General features: G+C 51.8%; 3 protein-coding genes across 3 annotated transcripts; 1 reads left to right on the top strand and 2 right to left on the bottom strand.

The window, feature by feature from the left end:
* Positions 1-228: 228 nt before the first annotated feature.
* Positions 229-5,608, bottom strand: BDV17DRAFT_273924 (Sec7 domain protein). The gene is made up of 2 exons (XM_073759060.1): positions 2,490-5,608; positions 229-2,437 (listed from the first exon to the last, which is right to left on the bottom strand). Exons 1-2 carry the CDS (start codon positions 5,029-5,031, stop codon positions 519-521), a joined length of 4,461 nt encoding a protein of 1,486 aa, XP_073611509.1. The 5' UTR covers positions 5,032-5,608; the 3' UTR covers positions 229-518.
* Positions 5,609-6,567: 959 nt separating this feature from the next.
* BDV17DRAFT_273920 (unc-50 family protein) lies at positions 6,568-8,262 on the top strand. Its single transcript, XM_073759059.1, has 4 exons — positions 6,568-6,763; positions 6,817-6,920; positions 7,036-7,370; positions 7,450-8,262. The coding sequence occupies exons 1-4, from the start codon at positions 6,657-6,659 to the stop codon at positions 7,756-7,758; spliced, it is 855 nt and encodes a 284-aa protein (XP_073611508.1). The 5' UTR covers positions 6,568-6,656; the 3' UTR covers positions 7,759-8,262.
* Positions 8,164-11,027, bottom strand: BDV17DRAFT_284494 (putative MFS monocarboxylate transporter; the record flags this gene model as incomplete). The annotated part of the gene is made up of 5 exons (XM_073760543.1): positions 8,164-8,811; positions 8,910-8,977; positions 9,044-9,146; positions 9,642-10,677; positions 10,735-11,027. 5 exons carry the CDS (start codon positions 11,025-11,027, stop codon positions 8,164-8,166), a joined length of 2,148 nt encoding a protein of 715 aa, XP_073611507.1.
* Between the last annotated feature and the right edge of the window lie 306 nt (positions 11,028-11,333).

Below are 11,333 nucleotides of genomic sequence, written 5' to 3'. Positions count from 1 at the left end.
ATCTAGCTACCGTTTTGTTGATGATGAGCTGTCAAGGAACGACCGATATAGATAAACCGTGGGTGAAGAAAGGAGGAGACGGAGGAGAACCTAGGTGTTGGTTGCTTGTTGGTTGTTGACTTCGGGTGAGCTGGACCCTTGACTGAGTCGAGCCACGGGAGCCGATGACCGCACCCACAGAATCTGCCCGACTACTATTGACTGGTCTACCGCATAGCAAACACGCATCTGTAGAGAACTATTTTCAATGTCGATAGGTAAAAATGAGCTATCTGTTCCAAATCACAATCAAGCAGTCGTCCCTCTTAATCCACATGATATCGTCAAAGCCTAAAGCATGGGCACAAACGAAAGATGACGAAGAAATTAGCTCTGATAGAAAACGCCCAGATCATAAAATATGCTCGTAGCTTGTCCATGTACTGGCCATAGTCAATCCACGTCCATGAAGGGTATAATACAGTAAATCGTGCCCCGTGGATGAAGAGAAGGAAATTAGGAAAGACATTAGAAATGAATCACGACTCGGGGTCCTTGGACTCCGAAGGTCGTTCAGCTTGTGTTTCAGGAGGCGTGGCTTCTTCACGGTCAGCAAAGATTTTGTTCTTTGCATCAATGGCGTTTTGGAGAGAATCAATGTAGGTACGGAATTTCACGATTTCTCGCAGCAAGTATGACGACTTGCGCTCCCAGTTGGCCATCGCCTTTGCGGCATTCGGATGCCGTGGTGAGAAAGCCAGGATCATGGCAGGACGGAGCTCGTTATGTCTTGACAGCTCGTCCTCTACGTTCTTGACGTAGGTCTGCAGGGACCTCAATTGGTCGGCTTCGCTGAGATTGGCCGCCATCATACTTTGCTGCGGCGGAGTCCAGTCGCTAATGTTTACCCGATCTGCGGGCAATTTAGGCCGAACAACTTGTTGGTCGATGGAGCTTCGGATAGAGCTTTGTATGCTAGGTCTCGGTCCATGTCCGGACGACGGTGGTGACCGGTTGGAGTCAGGGTTGATCAATGCACTGTTGATAACAGCATCGCTCCATCCGTACTCAATATTGCTGACACCACCGACCAAAGGCTCCTTCGACAAGCGCGCACTCCAATAATTAGCGCTGGAAACGAATTCTTTGACAATTTCTGGTGTGCCTGCTTGGAAGAGGTGGACTGCGCCAGTCGGTAGGCTGAGAGCCCAGACATGTGGGCGAGACTTGGAATAACCTGGCGGCGGAAGAGCGCTGGCAATGGATTGGCGTAGGAGAAACTTCCAAATCTCTTCGGCATTCTCCGTCCAGTTACCACCACCTACCACAACGTGACGTTGCTTGCCTTTTTGTCTCATTGACTTGGACGCATTGAAGGAGAAAAGGCGCATCCAACCCTGCTGGATGACAGCGAAGCATTCATTCCAATTGCGGTCTTTGGCCCGTTTGTCGACAGAGTCCAAATGGTGTTTGTGTTTTAGGCTTCCTTCTTTAGCCCACGGAGCACCGGCAAGTTCCAGGGTCTCATCTTCCAGCAGTTGGCCCGTTCTTTCTAGGTCCTCGGTACTGGCGATGGATTGGGCAGAATCCTCCCGGATAATGGCTTGGCTAAGCGCATTCGCGAAACCGATGGATTGTTGATAGTCCGCATGGGGGTAACCTGATCCAAATGAGTCAACAGATGCCGATGTCAACTTTCCTAGAGAGTACTTGCTCCAGGTACTGGATCCAGACGGACTCCACAGAGATGATTGATCGTCTAGGCTTGTCCTGCTAGAGCCCAGAGTCGAAGGAGGGTATAGTCTGGCTCGTGATCGAGGTTTAGAAGACCACCGCGCGGCGCCGAACCGGGAGTCGGCAGAACGGCCTCGCGGGAAGATGTCAGAGCCACTTTTGCTGACAGTGCTGGGAGTCCTGCGAAGGCCAGGTGGGTTAGGCCCGAGCATTGCACTCGACGCTGTCCGGGGCAGATCCTTCTCCGGCTGGTGGCCGAGTAGTGGAAGCCTTTGTTTATGAATCGAGGAGTAGAAATCTCGAAGGACTGTTTCGACCTGTTGCTCCCAAGCTTTTGCGGTGCCATAGAAAGGGGTGCTGACCAGCGGTCCAACATCGTTATCAGCGTCGCTTGCCATTTTGGCACCTAAGTCTGTCCGCGACAGGCGATTGACCAATTTCCCTGGGGCATTCGTAGGCTTGTCGGGTTTGTCCGAATTGACAACGTTAGAATTAGAAACGTCAGCGGGGAACGTCGCAGATCGAGAAGACGGAAGACCAGAATCCAGATTTGCCGCGTTTGCTTTGTTAGCAAAATCGTCTGGGGCTGCATCACGAGCCACTCGTTGGATTGTAGGGATGGTATTGCGGACGAACTGAGCTTTCGTCATCTTTGATTCGATGTCCGCAAGATGCAGGTCGGTGTTCAACAACAGCAGGGAATAACAGATTGTATGAACGACATCTATATCTGTGTCAGTGCACCAAGTTTAATGAAGAATAGATATTCAACCCACCTGCCGCCTTGAAGCCGTGATGAGGATTGCACTGGCACCACCTTGTAGAAAACGCATCGAGAACACGATCGACTTGCTGCGTCTCTCCTTTCAACATCAACTTCAAGCATAGGCTGCGCAGCGCTGCAAGAATGTTCATGTTGGTCCAGTCAAACAACGCCATATATGCTGCTCGAGTTTTGGCACGGTCAGGGTTACCAAGCCAGGCTGCAGCTGGTTCATTTCCAACATATTCGTCCTCCGCATCATAAAGCTTCTGCGCTTGTTGCTTTTCTTCATCGCTGGGTGAACTTGAAGACGTTTCAACAGGCGAGTCTGCATTGGCTTCAGCAGACTTCCATTCGGATCCTTGTGGAACGATGGGAGTGTTGGACGCGGTTTGGTAGTTCGAAGCCTCAGAGACTGAGGCCCGAGGAGAATCCTTGCCGATGGCCGGTGTGGACAGCTTGCTGGGTGCATCTGAATCATCATTCCAAATTGTTCCATCGTGCGCGTCCTCCTCCTTTGGCTCCTTGGTAGGCGACGAAGCTGATTCCATTTCAGGTGTTTCGATAGCGGGAATCGTAGATTTGAGGGAAGAACGCTCCGCGACAGGAGATAAAGAGGTAGGGCGCAGACTATCCAATGTTAATTTGTCTCGCGATGTTTCAGCCACGAGTTTCGTCTCCACTATCTTCACATCGCTGTCTTCCGATTCACTGTCATTATTCTTCGCTCGTCGGCGAGAAGAACGGGGTGGAACTGGCGGCATGGCTTGCGCCTCGTTTGATTTAAGGACAGGCTCTTCATCACCGCTGCTGGCGCCTAAGAAAGATGTGTCGTGTGCGTGAGCAACCGAGGGCGCAGGGTAAAGACTGTATTTGGCTTTAGGTCCATTGTGAGCGTTTAGTGAGTTGCCCCTCTCTTTCCGTTTCAGCGCATCGTCAGGTCTCTTGTTGTCCGGGTCATTAGCCGCAGTGCTCCAATCCGACGACTCAGTCGAATAATCAACTGCAGGAGTGCTGTTATTGGGGGTCGCGTCTGCAAGATAAGGATTCATAACCTTCCGCAGGCTGCTGACTGGGCTAGGTTCTGGTTTCATTATTGCGGCCGCCTTGGGGCCGAGGCTCTGAGGCAGCACGATCGGAGGCGGGATATTCTCCGCGACCGACTTCTTCCGTCGGCGGAAGAAAGATGACTTCTTATTTATCACCTGGGCGCCTTGTCGAGGCGGATGAGTGTCATTTAGGCTGGGTTTCTGGGGTGGTTTTCGTGCTTTCACGCTGGGACTACCCGTATTCGTGTCCTTGAACTCGGATTCCTTGAGAGGTGGGCAATCGGACGGGCTACCATCAGACGGCATGGTACCAGGGCTCTTCGAAGAACCGAAAACACGACGAAAGAATCCAGGTCGTTCTTTGACTGGAGTCGGTTCCGGAGGAGGGGGGAATGTTGGTTTATTGAACGATATTGTTGGACTCGGCGCTGGTGGATCTAGGGAGGCTGATATATTCGGCGGGGGTTCGAGCTCGGGATCAGCCAGGAGCGCAAAGTCATGATCCCGCGTCTTCATAGCTGCTGTACCAAGGTTCTCAGGACAAGGTTTCCGAGATTGGGTGGTCTTCGAGGATTTGACGCTGTTTCTTCGTGATGCCACTGGCGTGCGCGATGACTGGGCCTTGAGGGTTCCGCCGAATTCTTGAGACGCCGGCTGATATTTTCTTGGTCCCGCGGGAATACTTGGAGTGGGCGCCGCATCCATTCCGTCGTATACCAGTGAATCATAGTCCGGGGTTGAACCTGGAAATGTCATAAATTGTTTCCTCGTTCCCAGATCGAAACTCGAAGATCGTTTCTCATTGTCCGGCTCAACCTGGCGCTTTGAGATAGGAGGGCCAAAATCCAAGTTGGACGACGCACTTCCTTTGCTACTCTTCCTCCCAGCGCGAGTTGTCGGCGCAGTGGCACTGGTTCGATAGTCGAAAGTATGATCGAAAGAGCCGGTCCCTTCGCGACTCCGAGTACTCTCGTACCTCCTCGCCCCTGCGCGGTAATTTGAGCTGCTATTGCTCCGGCGTCCTCTCGCATGCTGAGCTGCGTACCGGCTAGCGCCTTCGTCGTATCCGTATTCCATATCTGACGAAAGGGAAGACGAAAAGGTATGGCCGCGGTACCGACGCTGCCCCATTGAATCTTGCGATGCTCGAGTATACCTAGGAGACTCAAATGCGGAGTTGAACAGACGATAATCATCCAATACCGAAGTCCCGGACGAAAACTGATCTAGGGAAAGGAGCATGTTATCGACAATCGACGTTCGAGCGGCATGATTGGGGGAAAGCGACAGGTCGTGGGGGTCCCGCTCATCGCCAAAGTCGTAACTATCATTTGCATTATCGTTGAAGTCATCGAGGAAAGTCTCGCGGACAGAAGGCCGCGGGTGACGTCCTTTTTTTATTTTGTAAACGGAGGGTCCCGGCGGTGTTCGAGGAGGAGAGACATTGTCTGCATCAGGGTTCTGGGAGGTCGTTTTGACGCTGCCCGATCGCATTAATCGACTCATAATCGAAGAGTATTATAATTCGAGGAGATGCGGCATCGAACAGGGGTCGAAAAAGCTTCCGCTGCCGGAACGGGACCGTAAAAATATATGCGTGATTCAGGGATCGATCTTAATTATATGCCCTTCAAAGCCAGGCGGCTGTTTCAAAAGCAGTCCAGGGCGCGGTGTCTGTATCACCTGGACATGGCGTGAGGGGGTCAGAGGGGAGATCCACGATGTATGTCCGGTGTAATGCGTAAGGGGTCAATAGATGCTCGAGGGCTGCTGCAGACAGCGGAACGTGGGCGAGATTCAAATCAATTGATTGTGATCTTTGTTTTTCTGGACGATTTGAGACTTTTTAATGGTCAGCACTCAGCAACCCAAAGATTGAAAGCTGACGGCCGACAGAGAGGCACGAACCAAGAGAAGGACGTGCTTAAAGCTGCCAGGAACCAGGGTCAGCAGTGGATGGGCCACGGTAACAGAGGCTGCGGTGCTGCGGTTCCGCCAGGAACAGGGTGTCCGTGGTATCAATCAGGGTGCAACAGAGGTGCAGAAACGAGCGGGCGGGATGATAAACGTGCTTTCGGTGGAGAGCGTGGAGGGCGATGGGGGAAGTTGGGTGGGCTCAAAGAAGTAATATTAATTGCATGCAAGAGGCGTTAGTCTTGTTAGCGTCGACACCAGCTGGCCGGTCTAGTCCTTCCCCGGCCTAGACGCTAGCTGGTCAGGGGCAAAGTCGCTGAATGGCTCCCATCGTCTGGCGCTCAGCGTTCGAGAATATGCATGGCTACCGGTTGAACATTCCCGGCCGTTTCAGCAGTGAATTGCCGGAATAATCTCAATGAAGCATGTTCCTAGTCTTGGAAATGGAGAGGAATTTGGAGGCATGCACGCTGGAATCGAAGGAAGCTGGATTAACACATATCCGATTGCTGCCGGGATCAGCCAGAACTATTGGCGTGTCTTAAAACTCCTAACCCTATTAGAGACCAGTACTTAGACTGTTCTCCATCCTAAGAGCCGGTGGCTTTCGCGATCTCATGATTGATGTCAACCATTGCCGTTAGGCTCGATCCTCGAAATCGGATATGGCCAACTTCACACTCGATTCGACCGCTAACAAGCCCTATCGGCTGCTAGACCCTTCCGTCTGCGATATCTAGAATCTCTATTCATCCACGTTGGCATAACGTCAAACGGATTTGTTGTTCTGTCCTTGGGAACAATTGCTCCATGGGTAAGACTAAAGCGCGGGCAGGCAACCTGAGATATCACACAGGATCCAACATGCAGAAGATACACCACAAGGATAGTCCATCAGTCATTTATAGACTGGCATCACGGGGCATCCTCTCCCACTTCGTAATTGATAGATGCTGATATTGAAACATCACAATGGCACAAGAATTAAAGTACAGGACTTGTGCATAAAGACGACATAATGCTGTGTTTACTTATACCTGGGCCGGAAATACTATACGCCGTGACCCCAACGGGCGGATGACATAATACCTCAGTCCGACACAGCTCGGACAATCAACCAACTCAGCTGTAACTATATCGCTACTGAGTCCAGTTGTTACGCCTCGTTGTACATGAACTTGACTCTCCACTCGCATTCTAGCCAAGGCTGACACGAGATGAACCCTCACATATCCGTCCCTCGTCAACATGGCAGCTCTCCCAACTTCGGCGGTTTGCCCGCAAACCGCGGCTCGAGTATACGGATGCCGCGTTTCTTCAAGAGGTACTGCTGGGCTGAGTCTCTCAATGACTATGTGCTTACTCTGGATAATATAGGATGTTCAAATTCCCACAAATGGACTTTGAGATGGCTATCTGGGAGATGACATCACTTTTGATCGCGCCGAAGAAGGTCTTCAAATCAATATACTACCATGTACGTCTTACTTCCCAATGCTCCTCGGAATACTACTAACAGGATCCTCGTTAGAAACGTGCGTCTTCCACTGACCTAGGAATACCTCGATACCCCCGCTAAACTAAAGAATCTCACAGAAACGAAAAACACATGGCACCGACCAGACCCTTCGTTCGCATACCTACTCTCCTTCTTCCTCCTCGTCACAGCCCTCGCCTGGGGCCTCGCATACGCTCCCTCCTTCGGATCTATTGTCCGCCTTACTTTCCTATTTGTCTTCTTCCACTTCATAGGATCGTCCCTCCTTGTGTCGACAATCGGCTACTTCGTCATCGGCCGCCTCTTTGGCCCCAACGGCGCCGCAGCATCAATAACAGGCCTGCGCATTCGCGGTCGACGACGCGGCGCGGCGCAGGGCCTCTTCACTCAGCCCGGCGAGAAGGATCAGTTGGAGTTTGGGTATTGCTTTGATGTGAGCCAGACTAATCCATACACTCATGCAATTGCCAGTGGGAGAGACAGAGAAAGCTAACAAAAGCTTACCTCAACAGGTCTCCAACCGCGCCTTCTTCCCCCTCTACCTCCACCTCTACGTTGTGCAGTTCCTCCTCCTCCCGCTCCTCACCCGCAGCGGCAACTTCCTCGCTACTTTCCTCGGTAACACGCTCTACCTCTCCGCGCTGACGTATTACACGTATATCACGTTCCTCGGATACAATGCGCTCCCGTTCCTGCACAACACGGAGCTCCTCCTGCTTCCGATTCTGGTTTTCGTGGTCCTCTGGCTTGTTAGTCTTATTGCGGGGTGGGGGGTGGTTATGCAGGGTCGGAGTGTGACGGGGCTGTTTTGGGGTGTATAGGTGGGATCATTATAGCAGGGCAGGCTTTGGTTGGAGCGGAGTGCGTATACATACATACATACTTTTTCTTTCGTGTTGCACATGCGAGTGGGTTGGCGTTGGTGCATGAGGTTTCCCTTTTCCTTTGTTTTGTGATGTTATTTACCGCTTCAGCATGTTACAGGTGCATGATATGTCTATCTATGTTTTAGCTAGCTATATCGGTCATGCCTTGAAATCTTGTACAGCATTCGCTAGGTGATCCAACCTTCCCCTTGCATGCAGACTAGAAAAAGCTCTTCATATCTGTCTTGTCTTGTCTATCTAGATGAAATAGCCAGTCAGTCAATCCAAACAAGCTCTAACAGCCATGAGAAACATGCCGTAAATCCTCCGACAATCCGTTCCGCTAGATGATGATTTGGTCTATTTCTTCCCCTTCCTCTTCCCAGCACCCTTCTTCGCCAACAACTTCTCCCTCTCCTCAGCCCTCTGCCTCGCCAACTCCGCCTTCTCCTCCTTCTCCGCCTCCTTCCTCAACCTCTCCTCCTCTCTCCGCTCCCTCACAATCGCTAACCGCGCTAGATCCGCCCGCGCCTCATCCGTCTTCCCCTCCGCATGAAGTTTCATGTACCGCTCCCTCGCCTGCTGCGCCTCAATGGCCTCTCGCTCACGCCGTGAAAGCTGCGCTTCGCCGTCCTCTGTTTTCTTGGGCTTGCTGTAGTTGGGGTTCGCGGGGAGGTCTTCGTCTTCGGACCCTTCTGGAGCGGCCGGTGCTTTCCCCTTCCCGTTGGTGACTGGGGGTGAGGCGGAGTCGGATTCGCTGTCGCTTGGGGGTAGACCGCCTGGTTGGGCTGGGGCTTCAGCTCTGCGCGCGGCGCCGGCGGCTTTCTTTGCTCGGGCGAGGGCGCGGCGTTCTTCGCGGGTTAGTTCGGGTCGGGTTTGATTTTGAGGTTGGGACGGTGTATGGTTGTCGCGGGTGCTGGTGCTTGGGCCGGCTTCTTCTTCTTCAGACTCTGATTCCTTTGTCGAGCCGTCTTCCTCTTCTGAGGTCTCCGGGTCGTCGGCGGGTTCCTGGATTTAGATAGAGATCTCTTGTCAGACCTGTTACTCCCACTGAGGATGCCTTTTTGAAGCTGTAGACTCGGGGTTGGTTCTGGTCTCGAACGTACGCGCCACATGCTAACGGGGTTGCCATCTTTGTCAACGGTCTGGATGTCCCGGCTGAAGTGCTTTCCACCTGTGAGTGTGCTTGTTAGTTGTTGAGCTAGTTCAGTCTATTTCGATGTGTTCACAGGAACCGTACCTCCTCGACTCGGTTTGCCGAACTTTCCTCCACGGCCGCGGGGCGCCATCTTTCCTTTGTATGTCGCGGAGTGTAGAATAAGAAGTGTTGTATGCTTTTGAGACTGTAGCCGAGTTTTGTTAGCAAAGCCAAGCAGAGGTCCAGTTGAGCATGTGTCCATCTGCCATTCTCGTCTTGGGCTGCGGCTTAGGAGGGGTAAAGAAAGTGGGGGACCTTACCTCCGGTCTGGCTTCAAGAAGGGCTATTGTGTTACTTTTTGGTAGGAAAAAGGCTTCCTGCCTTTGAGGGCGTAAGGCAGGATAGCTTTAAAAATGAAGGGATGTCTGAAGTATGAGTCAAGCGTGGTCTGTGAAAAGTGTTGGCGGTGTCAAGTGTCCAGCGGAGGCCTCGAGGCGGGGAAGTCTCAATGCATTATTTATCTACGCGTTCATAGGAGAGTTGCCAACAACAAATGATAGATCGTTAGATTGTAATATGTATGACACCAATATGTACAGTTGGAGATACATATTCATAATCTTCATGCTCGTTCCCATTTGAATCCGCCCAATTTAGCTGTTCGAGCCGCGATCAGGTTCAGTGTTCCAGCAATAATCACACTGCCCATGAACATCTGGGCGTATAGATAGTCCCCGTCGCCTCGCTCCACCAACGCCCCAGCAATGGGTGACCCAATGAGCGCCGCAACCCCGACTACACTCATAATCATTCCCATTCGAGCTCCCATTTTCTTGAGGTCGGTTGTGAGTGTGCTCAGCGTCGCAGGGAAGAGTGACTGGATTCCCGCCGCGACAAGACCATAAATGGCAGCCCATCCATACACTCCGCTAAGGTTGTGCACGCCCGCCCAGCAGAATGAGACAAGGCCTGTGGCAAAGCTAAACGGGATCAGCATGTTTAACGGGCCGGTGAATCGGTCAGCCATGTGGTTTGGAATGACACGGCCCAGAAGACCAATACCGTTCATCAGAAGGAGGACGTTGATAGATGTCGCTGTCGAGACACCGATGACCTCGCGACTGAAGCTTCCAATGTAGAAGAATCCGATGTACAGTCCCCAAAAGTTGAGGAACATGCCGATGGCAAAGAATGAGTAGGATAGCTCCTTGAATGCGGCCCATTCCACAATCGGTCCACTTTTGCGCGGTGGTAAACGCTGCTTCAAGAAGATTATGCAGGGTGTCAAGGTTGCCAGCGAAATGAACCCCAGGGTTCTCATCGTCCATCCGAACCCAATGCGCGGTAGCAGGCGCATAACGACTGCGGGGAAGACAAGCCCTCCTGTTGCAGACCCGGAAGCAACAATCCCAATAGCGACAGAGCGCTTTGTAGTAAAGTAAGTTGGTGTCAAGGCGATTGTAGGGCAAAACATCAGACCGCATCCGATCCCCTGGCCTAGTCCCTGTGCAAGAAAAAGTTGCCAATATTGCGTGCAGAGTGAGGTCATGAAGATACAGAATAGTTCCAACACTGCTCCTATCGTCAGAGTGACCTTGAAGTACCCAGCATCCGTTGCACGGCCAGAGAAGGTGCCAATAAAGAAGAGCAAAAAGATCTGAATACTACCAACCCAGGAGATGTCTGATGCAGACCGCCCCAAGGTCTCAGTATAGTACGTTTGGAACACACCGAAGCTGTTGATGTACCCCCAGGTGTTGAAAATGACAAAATGGGCCATTGCCACCGTTGACCAGGCTTGGAAACCACCATCTGGGGGCGGGTCAAGATCTTTTCCCGACTCTTTAGTGCGGACGACTGACAGAGTCCTGGCTGCAAGTGCACCAACATAGCTCACACTCGTGGGAGTTTTCTCGAGGTCATTTCCCTGCCTTCGGTCAAATCCTGCCTCTTCGTCACCTGGCGAGTCTCTGATGGTTCTAAAATCGTCGCTCGAGCTGTCGTCGACTGGTCTGGGGGCATTGCTCTTCTCTTCATTCGCACTTTCTGAGTAGCCCGGTTGACTTCTAATAGGGTCCTCCGCCATTGCCTAGGACTGGTGGTGGAGAGAGTTGGATATTTGACGTGCGTTTTATGGATTTTAATGGAAACAAAGCTGCGGCACAAATTGGCATTGACTTTCAATGGCATTGAACAGTTTACCAGGAAAACGGCGTTATTTAACTTGAAACTGTATCAGTGTGAGAGGGTTAACCGGTTGCCGTAAACCACAGGAATAAAGGAACGAAGAAAGAGACCGCAAATACACAATGTTTGCGGCGGATAATTGCTGTAGAAGGTTCAAATAGTGAAACTTCAACGCTGAAGAGGTCAAGTCCTGACTGATCAACAG

Source organism: Aspergillus undulatus, assembly GCF_047715775.1.
Source record: "Aspergillus undulatus strain CBS 261.88 unplaced genomic scaffold BDV17scaffold_64, whole genome shotgun sequence".
NCBI classification, from domain to species: Eukaryota; Fungi; Ascomycota; class Eurotiomycetes; order Eurotiales; family Aspergillaceae; genus Aspergillus; species Aspergillus undulatus.
Note: the sequence above shows the minus strand (reverse complement) of the source record. Positions and strands in the feature narration are given on the sequence as shown.